General features: G+C 34.3%; 1 protein-coding gene across 1 annotated transcript; it reads right to left on the reverse strand.

Moving 5' to 3' along the window:
- Positions 1-4,626: 4,626 nt before the first annotated feature.
- On the reverse strand, positions 4,627-16,210 carry LOC107859051 (pyruvate dehydrogenase E1 component subunit beta-1, mitochondrial-like). The gene is made up of 8 exons (XM_047412970.1): positions 16,193-16,210; positions 10,987-11,112; positions 10,595-10,722; positions 7,419-7,491; positions 5,825-5,930; positions 5,677-5,738; positions 5,540-5,626; positions 4,627-4,716 (listed from the first exon to the last, which is right to left on the reverse strand). The coding sequence occupies exons 1-8, from the start codon at positions 16,208-16,210 to the stop codon at positions 4,627-4,629; spliced, it is 690 nt and encodes a 229-aa protein (XP_047268926.1).
- Positions 16,211-18,305: the final 2,095 nt, after the last annotated feature.

Here is an 18,305-nt window from a genome sequence, read left to right on the forward strand (position 1 = left end):
GATGGACTGGACTTCTGATCCTTTCTCAGTGTCTACCATGATGGGTTAATGATTCTAGTTCTGATGGTCCCTCTTTGCAATCATACCCTGTGGTTGATAAGTTCCCTAGAGTATTTATTGATGATCTTTCTAGAATTTATTCCAATAGGGAGATAGAGTTTGGGATTTACCTTCAATCGGTTACCCATATTATTTTGTTCCTGCTTATAGAATGGCTTCGGTTGAACTAAAGGAGTTTAAAGAGTAGTTGAAGGATCTTCTTGAAAAAGGTTTTATTCGCCCTAGTGTTTCTCTGTGGTATGATCCTGTGCTTTTCATGCAGAAGAAAGATAGGTCTCTTTAGATATGTATAGTTTATCGATAGATAAATAAGGTTACAATGAAAAATAAGTATTTTATTCCTAGGATTAATGATCTTTTTGACCATATTTAGGGTGCTAGGTTTTTTTCTAATATCAACCTCTATTAGGGATATCATCACTTGAAAATTATAGAGGTTGATATTCCCAAGATTATTTTTCATACACGGTATGGTAACTATGAGTTTTTGGTCATGTCATTTGGGTTGAGTAATGCACCAATTTCTTTTATGGATCTCATGCATCGGATGTTTAGCCAGTTTATAGGTTTCTTTGTTATATTTTTCATTCATGACATCATGGTGTAATCTAAACGTGAGGACGATCATGCCAATCACCTCTAATATTATGTTGCAAACTCTTAAGGGATGGAGGTTGTACGGTAAATTCACTAAGTGTGAGTTCTGGTAAAATATTGTGACTTTCTTAGGCATGTTGTTTCTAGTAAGGGGATCAAGGTGGATCCATAGAAAGTTGAGGCAGTTAAGAGGTGGCCTAGACCCACGTCTCTAACTAGCATTTGAAGCTTTTTAGGCTTGGCTAGGTAATATTGAAGGTTTGTGGAAAATTTCTCTTCTATTGTTGCTCTATTGATGAAGTTAACCTAGAATAAGGTTAATTTTTAATTGTCTGATGCTTGCAAAGGTAGTTTTAAGAAGATGAAGGGTACATTGAATACTACTTCGATATTAACCCTGCCTGAGGGTACTAACTGGTTCGGTGTATATTGTGATACATCCCGTATGGAACTGGGTTGTGTGTTCATACAGAATGGTAAGGTAGTGGCTTATGCTTCTAGGCAGCTTAAGGTTCATGAGAGGAATTATCCGACTCATGATCTAGAGTTGGTGGTTATGGTTTTTGCGTTGAAAATGTAGCCTCATTATTTGTATAGGGTGCTTGTGGAAATCTATTCTGATCATAAGAGCTTGCAGTATGTGTTTACACTGAAAGAGTTAAATCTCAGGCAGAGGCGGTGGCATAAGATACTCAATGATTATGACATAAGTCTCCACTACCATTCAGGATAAAATAATGCAGTTGTTAATGCTCTTAGCAAGTTATTTATGGGAACCTTATTTTATTTAGATTAAGAGAAGAGGGTATTGGTGATGGCTATTCATCGGTTACCTAACTTTAGAGTTCATCTCCTAGACTCTGAGGATGGAGGAGTGTATGTTCAAGAGGTATTTTAGTCATCTCTTTGTACTGAGGTGAATGAGAAGCCAGTTTTGGATCCTATACTTTCACAAATTAAGAATGATGTGGGTCAGCAAAAAGTTATGGCTTTCGAGATTAGTGGTGATGTCATCTTGAGGTATCAAGCTAGGTTGTGTGTTCTTAAGGTTGATAGGCTATGAGGAAGGATTTTTATTGAGGCTCACAAGTCTCGTTATATTGTTCATCTAGGTTCGACTAAGATATATCATGACTTGAAAGAAAACTAATAGTCGAATAACATGAAGAGGGATGTGGCAAATTTCATGTCTAAGTATGTGGTTTGCTAGCAAGTTGAAGTTGAGCACTTGAGGCTTAGTGGTATGTCAAGAGGTAGATTTGTCCGCGAAGAAGTGGGAGATGATCAATACAGATTTTGTTATCGATCTTCTGCGATCTCGTAATCAGTATGATTTTAGTTAGGTCATTGTGGATACGATGACTAAGTTTTCTCACTTGTTGGTTGTGAGAACTACCTACTCGGGAGAGGATTATTCTAAGTTATTTATTGAGGAAATAGTTAGATTGCATGGTGCATCAGGGTCCATTTCAAAATGAGGTACACAGTTCTCTTCCCACTTTTGTCGTTTGTTTCAAAAAGGTTTGGGTACCAGGTGAACCTTAGCACGACTTTCCACCATCAAACAGATGGCCAAGCAGAATGGACTATTCAGACCTTGGAAAAATGCTAAGGGCCTGTGTGATAGATTTTAGTGGTAGTTGGGTTAACCATTTTCCTCTTATTGAGTTGTTTATAACAATTGGAATGACAAATTTTGATACTCTTTGTGGTAGAAGGTGTAAGTCTTGTATAGGGTAATTTGACGTTGGTGAGAGTAGGTTGTTTGGTCCTGACTTGGTTCACCAATGCATGGAGAAGGTGAAGGTGATTAGAGAAGGACTTAAGACCGTTCTTAGTCTCCAAAAGCCCTATGCAAATGTGAGGTGAAGGGAGATGGAGTTTGAAGTGGGTGATTGGGTGTTTTTGAAGGTTTGTCCTATGAAAAGAGTGATAAGGTTTTAGAAAAAATGGGATGCTCAGTCTCCTTTATGTTTGTCCATATTAGATTTTGAGAAGAATTGGGAATGTTTCTTATGAGTTGGATATGCCCATAAGTCAATCTTATCTTCATCCTATTTTTCATATGGCAATGGTAAAAAAGTGTGTGGGTGATCCTTCTATGATTTTGCCTATTGAGAATATAGGTGTTACAGATTTCTTGTATAATGAAGAACTCACAATTGAGATATTGGATAGGCAAGTCTGTAGATTGAGGACTAAGGATGTGGCTTCTGTAAAGGTGCTTTGGAGGAATTAAAAGGTTAAAGAAGCTACATGGGAAGCTAAGGAAGATATAAAGGCTAAATACCTATTCTTGCTCCCCGCATTGGATGAAAATATTTGAGGTAGTGGTTCGCCTTTGATCTTATTGCCAGGATTACGACTAAGGAGATGAGTCTCAGCTCATTATGAGTCGTAAGGTGGTACTCATAGTCCCACCAGTAAGGTTATTCTAAGTCATTGTCTTGGTCACGACTATGAATTCACGAGTCGTAGGGTGAGGTCATGAGTCGTGGTGAGGGACTCTTAAACATAACAGTGTGGTTTCCCAGAGTTACTGCCCAGAATACAAGTCTAGGCAACGACCCGTAACCAGCCATCACGAGTCATCACCTAACCCGTAATGACTGGCGACAGTTTTTCCTAAACATTTTCATTACGAGCCTTTTGGTATTTTCCATTATTTTACACTACTCCCATGACTTAAAACACCCTAAGGATCACTTTATCATTATTTATAAAATCATACACACTACTCTCTTCTCTCTAAACCTCCAAATCAATAACAAGCTAGGATTTGCAAAGAATTCAAACTTAGGGCTCAAAACTTTGGATTACTCTCAAATTCTTATGTATTTCAGGCATACATCTCTTTCCTAGCTTGATTTTATATAAAAGCATATGTATAATCACTGTTCATGTGGATTTAATTGATGGGTTTTAATTTTAGGTTGAGGTATTGCAATGATTATCTTATGGAATATTTTTCGTTGGTTTTGAATTGGTTATTCATGCTTTATCTTATGGTTTTTGGAATTAATTGGGTGCATTGGTATGGTGAATGGGATGGTGGTCGTGGATTCTCCCAAATTGATGGATTTTGGTTTGAAATTGGCATTAACCTCAACCTACTTTGTGAAATTGGTTTTGGAACATGGATACATGAATGATTTAACCCACTTTTGAAACTATCGCATTGCATTAATGGCTAAATGAATAGAAATAGTTTTGGAAAGGCCTGGTTGGCCATAGTTGGGTTTTAAATTGAAACTTGGGAGTCAAATTGGTTAATTGGTTTTGGATTGGCATAATTATACAAGCTTGCTAGAATAATTGGTATGATGATACCATAATGGTAAATTCCTTAATAAATGACTCCTCAATTTAATGAATGAGTTTATGTGCAAATATTTTAATTTAAGCTTGAGGGGGGTTGTGTAGCTCAGCGTGAAGTTGGAAGTCTTGAGGGGACCAATGTTTCAAACCATGTTTGCTGGTGTAGGGGTCTATATGACCGTGTGCATGATTCACACATTAGATATACCTACTTTTAATGATTGAAGCCTTGTTTCGTATGGCTAACATGCACTAGGGCCCTTTCAGCAGGGGGGCTGAATCCATATAGCCCATAGGAGCCCTTAGGACGAATAGAGCTACACAGTCTAGGTAAATAATTTTAAAATATAATGTTTATAACCTTGTACCCTATCCCAACATCTTTATATATATATACACTTGATGGGTGATGCTCGTGCTACGCACGACCAACCATTTGTAAGTACTACGGTAGTTTCTATAATTTTCTATTGCGATCTCATAATTACATAAATGATGAATAGCTCAAGAATGATAAATAATAAAAAAAGTTTCATTACGAATCCAAAAAGTAATTTCAAACTTCTATAAAGATCTAAAAGAGAAGTGTAATTCTACACACTGCATTTAGCACCCACCCAATTGAAATTGAACGTTCATTTCGTATTCCCTCTATTTCATTTTATTTGATACAGTGTCAAACTTCACACAACCCCAAGTGTTTTCCTTCATTCTTCCAGAAGTAGACACCTTCGGTTGCTTCTGTCAATATAGTCATAGATAGACAAAAAAGGAAGACCAATTACTCAAGGGTCTATGTTTGATTCCATATTGCAGTTGTTGTTCAATTCCAGAGATCAAGCTACCTTGTTATCCTTCATCACTGTTACATAAAGCCCCATCATCCTTTAGTTATATTAACGTCCGAAAATCAAAAGCATTATATTCCTCAATAATAACAGATGAAATTTCAGCACAATATATTTAAAAGTGTATTATGGCAAAATATCGTATAATCTCAATGCCAATAGTAAAGCTAATTAAACATGAAAAAGAGATGTCTGATGCAGGAACAAGAAAAAAAAATATTGGTAATGGTATAGATTAGACACATGAAATTATACTAAAGCATTACAAAGTATCCATCTATAAGCAATGTATAAAACATGTGACAATTACATAACTGCTTTCGGTGATTTGGTAAAAGGGAAAAAAGACACAAATTCTTCAATTGTTGATGCTTTTAAAAAAACTCATGTCAACTTTATGAAAACCATAATATATACTATTCTTTTATCAACAGAAATTACTGCTGCTATGTTCCATACTTCATTTGATGTTCTGGCCTCTAATGTCGCCGCACCATAGAGAGCTAAAAAATAATACCTAATAAATTAAAGAATATGCACATACAACTCAAATAAAATCCACTACCTACTATACTTGAGTACTATATACAAAAAACACAATATTATTAATTTTCCTATATCATTCCAAATTAGTGAAAACCTTGACGTAATTGAGCAATTCAAAAGGGCACCAGTAGTTGTAGATGCATCTTCAATTAATGTCATAACATCCCTACCGATCGAACATTCACAGAAGAACTAACCACTACCACTGATGTAAGATGCTCGTGCTCAACTTCTATATCCTTAATAGCTTCAACACACTGTATTGCAACAAATAATGAAGCATAACCATAGCCATACCAGTTTTTGCCATCTGTTCATCCTTCCCGCCACCTGATGAGGCTATTGTAACCACTGAAATAGCAGCAGTTCCTGCAATCGACACAGCAGTATAAAGTTTTGCATTATGTGCCCTCATCTCCTATTTTTCTTCTCCATCCTATACTTTAACCACTTACCCATCATCTTCTCGCCTTCACTACCACCACCAATAACAATCGAGCTAGTAGTAGCAGCACTACTCCGGTACTGGTTATAAACTGGTACATTATTCAGATTACTGTACTGAAGATGACAAAACTACGTATCAACATTCATTAAAACAGCATATTCAGTTACACAAAGTCTCCATCAAGATTCAAAAATGGTGTCACCTCACTATTTCAGCAAAAGCTAGAGCCACTATAAATTATTGTAACTATAACCTATAAAAGCATAAAAAAGAGAGATTAGATCAAAGGAAAAATTAGACACCTATATTTTGAAACGCTAAGAGCTATATCTTGGGTATCATAATCTTGCACATAATCAAGGTAGCTTAATATACATTTATAGCTAACTAAACAATTAGTGGATTGAAGCTATCTTTGTTCCTGAAATTAACTAAGTTTTTTTCTTCTAAATTATAAATACAAATTGAAGGGGAGTTTTGGAGTAACTGATAGTATTGCTGTCATATGAGTGGGAGATCATCGGTTCAAGCCTTGAAAAGGTGTCCAACAGAAATGTAAGGTAAGAAACAATGAAATTGAACAAAAAAACAACTGATAACAATTTAAGTAATTAACTAAGAAGAATAGCAAAATTGGCAAAAGAGGAGAAAAATATAAAACGATAACCAAATCAAGAAGAGAAGTAGCGGGTCTGGTTGAAGACAACATCTGTTAAAATAACTCACACTTATAATCTTTTTAGTGAAAAAAAAGCGAAGAACCAAAAATTGTTGCAAAGCTTGTGTGACTCCATCTAGTGAAAAGTTGATTAAGTGGATAAGAAAGAAACTTAGGGAACACATTAATTGTCATGTCATATGTAATTGCAAAAAACTCTTAACAACACAGCATATTTTATTCGACTATTATGGACTACATTCACTTACCCTCTCATACTTAATTTTATGGAAATACACTACTATCTTGTTGTTGTTGTTGTTGTTGTTGTTGTTAACAATCAGTAGATATGATGCCACTGAAGCTCTTTATTAAGAAAGTAATTTTTGACCCAACTACAGTCCACAAGAGATTCAGATCTACAGGTATGTAATTATTAACCAATATGGGGATAGAAAATCTGACCAATGATATCATGTACAATAACAAGACAGTTTGAACTTTACACTTCGTTCACATATATATGTTGCTGGTTTTACATGTTTTTGCATAGTTGATCGAACTTAACCTTTGTACTTATTTTGTATGCTCATATTAACTTCTTGTTCTCTATGCTCGTATTAACTTCCATTAGAATGGAAAAATCCAAATAAACCAAAAAAATTGTAAACCCAGAAAGACAAAAAGCAATAATACAAAATCTAAGATGGTATAATATGAAATATTTTGGTGAGAAAACATACCCAAAAAGCAATAGCGAGGTTGAGTTTACTTTTGCTTTTTTTAAAATCACAGAGGAGAAAAAGTAGAATAACCATAGAAAAAGAGAAATTGTCAAATCTCTACCCTCTTTCTTAATCTGTTACACATAAAAGAGAGCACCACAAATTGTAAGAAGGAATGCAAACAATACCAAAAATGTAAATCTTATCTTGGAGCATACCTTTGCATTACCTATGGGAAGGGTAAAGCTAGGATCAAGAACCTCATCCGATACAGGAAAATATTGGCCATACCTGAAAATGATTTACCAAAATTTAAACCGGATACCAAAATTTACTCCCCTACTATCTTATTCAATTTTAGAATTACATGTCTTCTTGGCTTCGATTAACATATTATTTATTGTTTCTACAGGTCTTCTTGTCATTGGTTTTCACTATAGCTTCTTCATTCCTATATTCTCGTTACCTACCTGATCTTTTTTAATATTTTACTTATATTTAGATGAATATGATGCCACAACATTCAAGCCAGGGACAGACCCATACCATTGCGCATAATACTACATATTGATCATCATATAACAAGTTAAATTCTAATATTTTATGAGATATTGATTTTTGAGCCAATACCGATGAGTGAAATTTGATGAAGGGGTGGTGAGGTATGAAAGCCACGTATTGAAAGCGGTGGTGTATGTGTACACCAAGTGGAAGACAGAATGAATCTAAATGAAAAATATACTCTTGAAAAGAATTTAAATGATAAATAGCATTCATGTCGATCCTCCAATTCTTACTCACACTTCGAATATAGTAGGGAAATATATGAAAGTAAGTGTATAACTACTAAAGTAAAAGGCACAAATATAAGTAAAATTGTCAGTTTTTGTTCAAGTTCACACATATAGGTACATAGAATGTATATCTCATACATTCAACACATGATTTTCATCTCACATTTATTTTCTTATCAGAGCAATAGATGCAACAAATAAAAAAGTATCATTCCTACAAGAACGCTAACAATTGCATCATTTTGCTTGACATGGTCTGCTTAAATGATGTAAAAGAATAGAATAAGTACAGAGGAATACAATTTTTCTCACATAGTACTTGCAACATATGCAGATACCACAAAATATAAAAGATAAAATATAGTAGTATATCCATTTTGATTGTAAATCTTCAGTACTTTTAAAGATTAGATGAGATTTTATATCAAACCAGTAAATCTTCCTTCAGAAAAAGGAGCAAGGGAGCATCGTATCGTGCAATGAACTCTGATAATCTTGAATTATCATGTGGTAATGCACGATAATAGAGACATGTAGTCTGATGTTCAGGTATTAATAGTTGTTGTAGAAGTTTGCTAGTATCCTCATTGTTAAAGTGGCATTTAGAAGAATTTAAATCTTGAGCTCTAATTAGCAAGTAGAGCTTCTTCACATTTGGTTGGACTCTGAGCATCTTTTGGAAGAGAACTACAAGAATTGACAATAGAAGTAGTAGAACAACTAATATTATTCACAAAGCATTATTGTGCAACCTAAAGGAGAGAAATAGAAAAAGCACTCTTTGCTAGAAGGCCTGTTACATAAATGATGAAAATGGTCTTACTCTCGAGAAACTAAAGGCCAATACTGCGTGATTTCATTGCACTATAAATAGTTAAACACCAGAAATTATCAGGTTGTCAGTACTGGAAATGGAAACTACTTATTACGGGAAAATTATACTTCCTACCCAGTGTTCGGTATCCAATTTGTGCCCAACTAATTCATATTTACATACAAAAGTGTCAATAATTGCAAAAAAAAGCATACAAAGAACATTTGACAACAATATACGCAATTACATGAGATGAATCAACAAAATTAAACAAAGAACAATTTAAGCAATTTCATGAGATGAATTAGTAAAATTAAACTAAAAACAACTGATAACAATTTAAGTAATTAACTAAGTAGAATAGAAAAACTGACAAAAAAGGAAAAATTAGATACGATAAAAAAATCAAGAAGAGAAGTAGCAGTTTGGATGAAGACAACATCGGTCAATATAATTCACATGCGTAAACTTTTTAGTGAAAGAAAATGAAGCGAAGAAACAAAAATTATGGCAAGGCTTGAGTGATGACATCTAGTGCAAAGGCTGATTAAATAGATAAAAAAGAAACTTAGGGAACACATTAATTCTCATGTCATATGTAGCTGCAAAAAACTCTTAATAGCACAACATACTTTATTCGACTATTATAGATTGGGTACATTTACCCCCTCATACTTTATTTTATGGCAATACACTGCAATTTTTTTGTTGTTGTTGTTGTCGCCAATCAATAGATATGATGCCACTGAACCTCTTAATTAAGAAATAAATTTTGACCCAACTATAGCCCACAAGAGATTCAAATCTACAGGTATCTAATTATTAACCAATATGGGGATGGAAAATCTGAGTAATGATATCATGTACAATAATAGGACAATTTGAACTTTCCACTTTGTTCACGTATATATGTTGTTGGTTTTACATGATTTTGCATAGTTGATCTAACTTAACCTTTGTACTTGTTCTGTATGCTCATATTAACTTCTTGTTCTCTATGCTCATATTAACTTCTATTAGAATGGAAAAATCCAAATAAACCCAAAAATTTTAAATCCAGAAAGCGAAAAAGCAATAATAAAAAATCACAGATGGTACAATATGAAATATTTTGGCTAGAAAACATACCTAAAAAGCAATAGAGTGATTGAGTTTGCTTTGGTTTTGTTTAAAATGACAGAGGAGAAAAAGTGGAACAACCATTAGAAAGAGAGCAATTGTCACATATTTACCCTCTTTCTCAATCTATTACACACAAAAGAAAGCACCATAAATTGTAAGAAGGAATGCAAACAATACCAAAAATATAAAGCTCGTCTGGGAACATACCTTTGATTTACCTACGGGAAGGGTAAGGCTAGTATAAAGAACTTCATCCAACATAGGAAAATACTGGCCATACCTAAATATGATTTACCAAAATTTAAATCGGATACTAAAATTTACTCCCCTACTATCTTATTTTTACAATTTTAGCATTACATGTCTTTTTGGATTCGATTATCATATTATTTGTTGTTTCTACAGGTCTCCTTACCGTTGGTTTTCAGTATAGATTCTTCATTACTATTATTTTGTTACCTAATTGATCTATTTTAATATTTTTCTTCAGTTTAGGGTCTATTAGAAATGACATCTACCTTTTCTGAAGGTAGGGGTAAGGTTGCACACCACTACCCTCCCCAAAAATTACTTATGGGATTACAGTGGGTATGTCTTTGTTATGCCAACATGTTTTACAGATTTTTTAACACAATTCTTGAACTTGAATCGTACTTATAATAACTTATTCTCAAGAAAAACAACTGGATTGGGATCTTTGATTGTTGCTTTTAAGAGCCCTTTCGCATCGTCAGAGGAATAGAGTGCCACAACTTTTAAGCCAGGGACAGACCCATACCATTGTGCATGACACTGCATATTGATCATAATATAACAAGTTGAGTTCTAATATTTTCTGAGATATTGATTTTTCAAAATGCATTTCGTCCTAATAAATATTTTACTGGAAGCATAATCTAATTCAGCTAGGTTTGTTCATAATATAGAAAACATATGCTCATGTGATCCGTTGGCTAAAAGTAATTCAACTTAGAAAAGTATAAGAACTTCCTGATATCCACAACTTGCGTTGTCTCCATTAAAATGAAATACCACCAGAAAACTAATACAAGGTACCTGAGAGTGTTGAGCACCAACACCTAGAGCAGTACCATTCGGTCCTCGAAAAACAATTAGAACACTAATATTCCCTCCAGAAATGTAGTGTGCTTTGGTGGAAGAGTTAACTAGATGGTCCATTACCTGCGATAATACAGCAGAACACATATAATCTCCACAGAATTAAGCTTCTAATATTCCATTTGAAGACGCAGATTAGGGGGGAAATGGTTATCCATGTCATCACAAATGTAAAGATCTCGAAAAGAATTCAAATAAAGGTTCCTATACAAAGATGATAGTTGTATGGTCTTCATTTAATGAAGGCATCAAATTGAAATTCTGTCTCTCTTTATTTGTTATTTTCCCACTCTTCTGCTAATAATAAAGACATCAAATTGAAATACTATCTCCTTCAGTTTTTTTCCAACTGACCAGATATCTATATAATAGGTCTAAGAAACAGAAAACACTATGATCCACTAGTGAACATGTAACGCCCCGAAATCGGGTCCCGAGATGTCACACGGTGCTTAGGGTCACAAGTGACCCAAAGCTAACCCTTCTACTGGCACATCTCATAAGCAACTGAATAAGAAGTACAAATATATATATGAAAATCTGCTGAAAATAACTCCTTCTGAATTTGATCAATACAATACTAAAGTTACAAGATTTCAATTCTACCTTTACAACCATAACTAAAAGGAAATGCATCAACTTCTACTGACTGTCTATGAAGCCTCTACTGGTAATAACTATAGGTAGCTGGGTCATGACTCTCGACTAAACCAACACAATACGACTGAATAAAGAAAATACAATATTTTTAATTCTGCATTACTAACTCAAGCCCCTAAATCAAAAGGACTCATCACCTGCTGACTGGATGCCGCTAACTGACTGGATCTGAAGGTGGACACTATACCTTATACCTACATTCTAAGAAAATGTAGCCCACATACGGGTGTGTGGGGGGGTCAGTACCATGGAAATGTACCGATCATATGGGGTGAAATGCATATATAAAATAATATCTAAATATCATCATAGTTTATAAAATTATGCACGCTGATATAAATGACTCACTTATCTCGAATTAAAATCATCATAATCATAACAGAGTAAAATAAATCGGGTGAAACATGTGAGTCATCATAATAAATCTCAATTCACTTCTATCTCAATTCCAAATCACCAATGCAATCAAATCTCATAACGATTCTCTTTGGAATATATGTTCATTACATCTTTCGAAAATAATGACTTTCTCAAACTCAGTCTTTCAAACGAATATGTTTTCATCTCAGATAGAAGAATAAGACTTTTCATATTAGATAGAAGAATACACACACACATTGGGAGTCTCTTATACCCGACATAAACCATGTGTTCTACATGGAGTCCAACGTCCAACCTACGTTGGGGAGAGCTGTCTAATCTTTGACATCGGAGTAGGACCTTAATCATTTATTCACTAGTGATGACTATATCATTAAGGCTTAGGCTTACATCCTATGGGGGTACGTAGTTCTAGGGAAGTACCAATCACAGCTATACCTCCCACTCGGTGCTAATGACTACTCTCGAACTTAGCTCAGATCATTTCACAAGAAAATCCACAACAATGCAATTCAACAGTTCATAACGGGAGCCATCATGCTCTCACTTTCTCATAATCAATCAAAATATGGATTTCTTTTCTTATTCGAGTTCAAAACAACTCTTTCGAGACCAAAAGGTCAAATAATTCTCATCTCAAGGTGTATATAACATATAACTTCTTAAAAATTCATAATCTTAAATAGGGGGTTCAAAATCCATAATTCAACACTTGAGCAAAATATTTCAAGATTTATACTTTATGTAGCAACATGTATAATTCATACCAAAATCTGGAAATTCAACTTATATCATGAATATTCACATTAAGATCATGGAATTCATCTTTAAAACATCAAAATATCATAGTTTCTTCAACAAGTATATTTCCATCTCAAATTCACAAGTAAAGCATGTAAAATCATGTGTTTGCGTAAAATAATATAAATTTTGGGCACAAGAATGAAAGGATGTTCTTGTTGATATTCCAAATACCTCTATAGTAACGAAATTGTTGAAAGATTGGACCTTCAAATCTTGATTGTGCAACCATAATTGGTTTCCTCTTATTGTGCTCCTGAACGATGTGCGTAGACTGATAATAGGGTTATGATGTGTTTAGGAGCAGTTAAATTTGTAGGGTTATGTTTAGGGACGTGTAAGGAATGTTAAAAGGCTTAGTTATCCTCAAAATAACTCAAAAACGGAGTGTTTTCGTTGCTGGAACTCTAAGTGTGCGTGGCACACCTGATCGCATATGCTAGGGTATACGCCGCACACCTTATCGTACAAGCTAAGGTATGCGTCGCATACCTTGTCGCACATCCATACTGCCTCTCATGAAAATGGGCATAACTCATCACTTGGGTATCGTATTTTTGCGAAATTGGTATCATTGGAAAGCTAATTCAATTATTTACAATTTTATAGGTATTGGGATGAAAAAATAAACGTATATTAAGAGATACACGTTTGAAGTTGACCCTTATAGAATCGAATGTCAAACTTTGGATGAATCAGTTGGTCTTAGCTCAACTTTCTTCTAGGTAATTGCTATGAACATTTTTCACCTCTAAACTTCTCAATAGACTAGTATAATGATCATGAAACTTATATTCACATGAGAATATCTTGGATTAAAGCTTAGACGTGTAGGAACGACAGTTAGAATTTTAGCACAGAAATACGGGGTATTACATTATCTCCCCCTTGGGAACATTCGTCCTAGAATGTGGATAATTAAGATGAAACACAGAGGAATCTCAATATTTAAGATAACTTGTAAAACTGATATAAACTTAATCACTAAATCTCAAACATAATGAGTCACTGAACTTAACTGCATGTGCCTGAATTCTCATGGAAATAATTATATGGCTCAGATAGAAATAAGAGTGTCAACTTATGAGTAACCATTACTTTGCACTGGATCTAATCTCATGAGAAAAAGATGAGAGGTTTATGACATGAAAACTCGGGGTATTACAACATCCCCCTCTTGGGATCGTTTATCCTGAATGATAATAATTTTGTGAATATACTAGGAAGAGACTGTGACACTATACAGGATACTTATGAACTAAATCATGACTCAATATCTAAAACTGAAACTGATGCATGAATTGAGCTAAGTCATTTGAACTTCTATCATGAAATTGAATTCTGAGCTGACTCTACTTTACTTGCTTCAAGGAAATAGTACATGTTGAGAGTCGAAGATTCACTTGAAGTGTTCCTGATCCATTAATACATCTCGATCTGAGAAGTGATAACTTATGCAAGTACGAATCATGAGACAACAAGACTTAGATCAAACAAGGGGTATTACACCGTCTGGACTAAAACACTTGGAAAATTGAGATTATGCGCTGAACACTTATGAAATGAGTCATGTTTAAATTCCCAAATCTAAAACATGATGCTTGGATTGAACAGAATTATCTCACAAAATAGTAATACTCATGAAACTTTAGATGCTAATACTAGATGAGGAGTTGGAACTCTATAAGAGCTTATCGGCTTGCTTGTTAACTGGATTGGAGGCAATAAGGACTGAATCATATTGACTACCCATACTTAAATGGAGTATTTCTTCAGCATTTTTCTATGAAATTCTATTAACATTACGGAGCAAAGGATTTGGGCCTGATCTGAACAAAACATCTGACTAAGGAATCACAACATTGATATAACTCTATAAAATGGAATATAAATATATAAACCATACACTAGGATAGGATTGATAGGCCGTAGGCAACACAACTTATTACTTTCAAGCTTAGCATAACTTCTCAAATACTCTCTCAACTATACTATTCCTCTTATATACCATACTCATTTGATTTAACTCATAATTCTCACATGGGCACTGATAAATCTTTCCACAAGGTCTAAAGTAAACTAAGTCCTCTCGCCAATGTCAGGACTAACTCAAAAATCATAAGATACAACATACCACTCCAAAGTACTAGCCTAAACCACATGATTCAATATTCTATATCTTCTTAGAGCTCACACCCTAAGCATAACCTACCTTACCACTTCAATGACTAATTCAAAACTCTTGATATGGATTCACTAGCTCATATTGCATACATCATCTTACACCCTACATAACATTCAAGCCTATCATTAAAACCATATATAAATTTAAGGAAAATACCCCTAAAGGCACACTCCATATATTCTCTAAACCTTTATCGACAACAATTATCTTGCACTCTTCTTAAAAACATACACACAATTTCTAACTAACTAAGACATGTATCAAATACTTGGCCTTAATCTTACTTCACACTATAGCCTTTGATAGAAAAGCATAAATAATCTTTCTTAATGAGGGTCATCAACTCTCTTACATCTAAACCATTGTTTTTCCACTATCATCGCCACTATCTTAACATAGGAAGAGGTCACCAAAGGGATAATACATAAGATCCTGAAGAACGAAAACTACAATACATAACATTAACACTTATCTTACGACTGAGGAATAAAATATCAAAGGCATGGGTTCATCAAATAAATCTAAGATGAGGACATGTATGATATAATGCGAACTTCACCAGTATCATGAGTTTAAAAACTGGTCATACTCTGAAAGATGAGTTCATACATATCATGAGCTATTCAATATAAGACCGGAGTTTCTAGATTCATGAGAGATAATTCGATTCAATGAGTGAAGGTCTTACATGCCTCCTAGAAGCTGAGAATGGGCTTGATCATACATGATGGGTACAAGCATAGGCTTGTGGCATGGATTTATCACGCAGGTGATGGATTTGGTGTTGTAATGACTGAAATCCAAGGAATGCTCTAGAGTAAGAAGGGATCACTATCTCATCATAACTCATTATTGACATGTATCATAATCTAATTCTTGAAACTTAGTTTGGTTCTTTACTAACCATCTCCCTCTTAAGTCAAAGCTATATTTTAAGCATGAAGGTCTATTCCATAGCCTCGACACTAATCCATAATTTCATCATTCTAATATCTACATATAAATGCTAAAATCACAAGAATAAACAAATTTCAAACTTACCAACTTCATTCTTGAACAACCCATCCATATGCCATCCTTAATTCCTAGCTTCACTAATCATCATCAACGACTTACACTCTCATTTGCAACCATTCCTACATCTCTAATCACATGATCATAGCCCACCAAGATCACACTTCTATACTTATATTTTTCTCAAACCATGAGAATAAAATCATACTAAAAACACTCAACATCTTCAACCATAACTCCTTAACTTAGCTATCAGGAACATCATAAATTATCTAACTAGCCTTTCTCCACCTAGCAACTCAACATTACTACCAACCACATAATATGCAATAATCCTTGTGAAATAATGCATCTCCATAGCACCTTGGGCAAACCTCTATATCATAATTAATTACGAACACATGATCTTACACTCTTGCATACACTGTTCAAGCCTACTAGATCACCTTCATATAACTAGCATCAACAACCGAACCATCAACTGTTCAAACTTAATCTCTAGTGCTAAACATGATTTACAACCCAATCTCACACACAATTCTCACTTCAAAACTATAGAACAAAATATTAAGAAAAAGTAGTACACAATGACAATCGATCATAATCATATGGCATATCTTATTCATAATCTGTTAACACATTCTCCTTCTTCACACATTACTATTTACCCATCTTCACACCTAAATTACTTTCATAGCTCTATAAATTTCAACTAAACTCCCTTTTTGCAATCTCAGGAAAGCCTAAATTAACAACGCTCACCCACCAAAGTTCTTTCACCAATAACCTATACTTTTATAGCACAACAAATACCGTCAACAACTCTTTTCATACTCCAAACTAACTATAATTCATCTTAACAAATAACTCCTTCTCTACCTTCTGCTAAACTAAAACAACAAGGACATAGAAATTCACTACTAACTCAATCGTATGCAAAAAGATTCATTTGTATACATTCAATAAATTGCCCTTACCACTATTCTTGTCACTACCCTGCTAAACACAAACTTTCAATCAACACAAGAACAACAAGATAAACAACAATTTGCTAGTGAATCGAAATAGGCCTCACGCGGCTTCACTAGACTTTGGTTTTGTGTTTTGAACAAGAAAATGAAATAAATAACAAAGCAACTATGCTAGTAAATCGAAATAGGCCCCACACAACTTCACTAGACTTTTGGTTTTTCACAAATACAATGATAACAAGATTACATAATACAAGAGATCGAAACTTGACCCACGATATTTAATTATCGAAGAACACACCTTACTCTATCTTAATTGAATAACTCAAAAGAAAGAGGGTATAAATTCAAATCTGAGGGACTTATAACACACTAGAAGGCTCCTCTCAAGCTGTCTTATATAACTTTTGAAACTTCCGCTAGCAATTATAAGAGCATTATCAGGGGAGGAACTGGAACTTGACGAACATATTACTTTAAGAACATAGATAGGGAAGTATAGATTATCATTATGGATTCCGAGGAGAGATTCGAAAGCACATCTTACACAAAATTTGTGCACAATTTCTACAGACCTGATAAAATACTTCAATATTCAGGACTCAAATGCACTGACACGATACTTTCTAGCTCTCTTACAGTCCCATAACTATCTATGAAGAATGAATCTCAACTATTTCAAATACTTTTAAAATGAGGCATAGTTGGCCAGAACAGAGTAAGACAAGAATTTATATAAGTTTCTTAGAGAACTTTTTCATGGCATTGTCCAACACTTAAAAGAAGGGAAACATTTCCTAAATGCCCAGTAGCCTTTTGAAGAAAAGTAGAAACATCTCTGATAGACTCTACTTGACACGCCTTCATAGACAACCTAGGATATTTGAAATTTGTGCTCTGATACCAAGTTTGTAACGCCCCGAAATCAGGTCCCAAGATGACACACGATGCTTAAGGTCACAAGTGGCCCTAAGCTAACCCTTCTACTGGCACATCTCATAAGCAACTAAATTAGAAGTACAAATATATATATGCAAATCTGCGGAAAATAACTCTTTTTGTATTTGGTCAATACAATACTAAAGTTATATGATTTCAATTCTTCCTTTACAACCATAACTAAAACAAAATGCATCAACTTCTACTGACTGTCTATGAAGCCTCTACTAGTACTGACTGTAGGTAGGTGGGTCATGACTCCCAACTAAACTAAATACGACTGAATAAAGAAAATACAATATTTT

Source organism: Capsicum annuum, chromosome 1 (genome assembly GCF_002878395.1).
Source record: "Capsicum annuum cultivar UCD-10X-F1 chromosome 1, UCD10Xv1.1, whole genome shotgun sequence".
Lineage (NCBI taxonomy): Eukaryota > Viridiplantae > Streptophyta > Magnoliopsida > Solanales > Solanaceae > Capsicum > Capsicum annuum.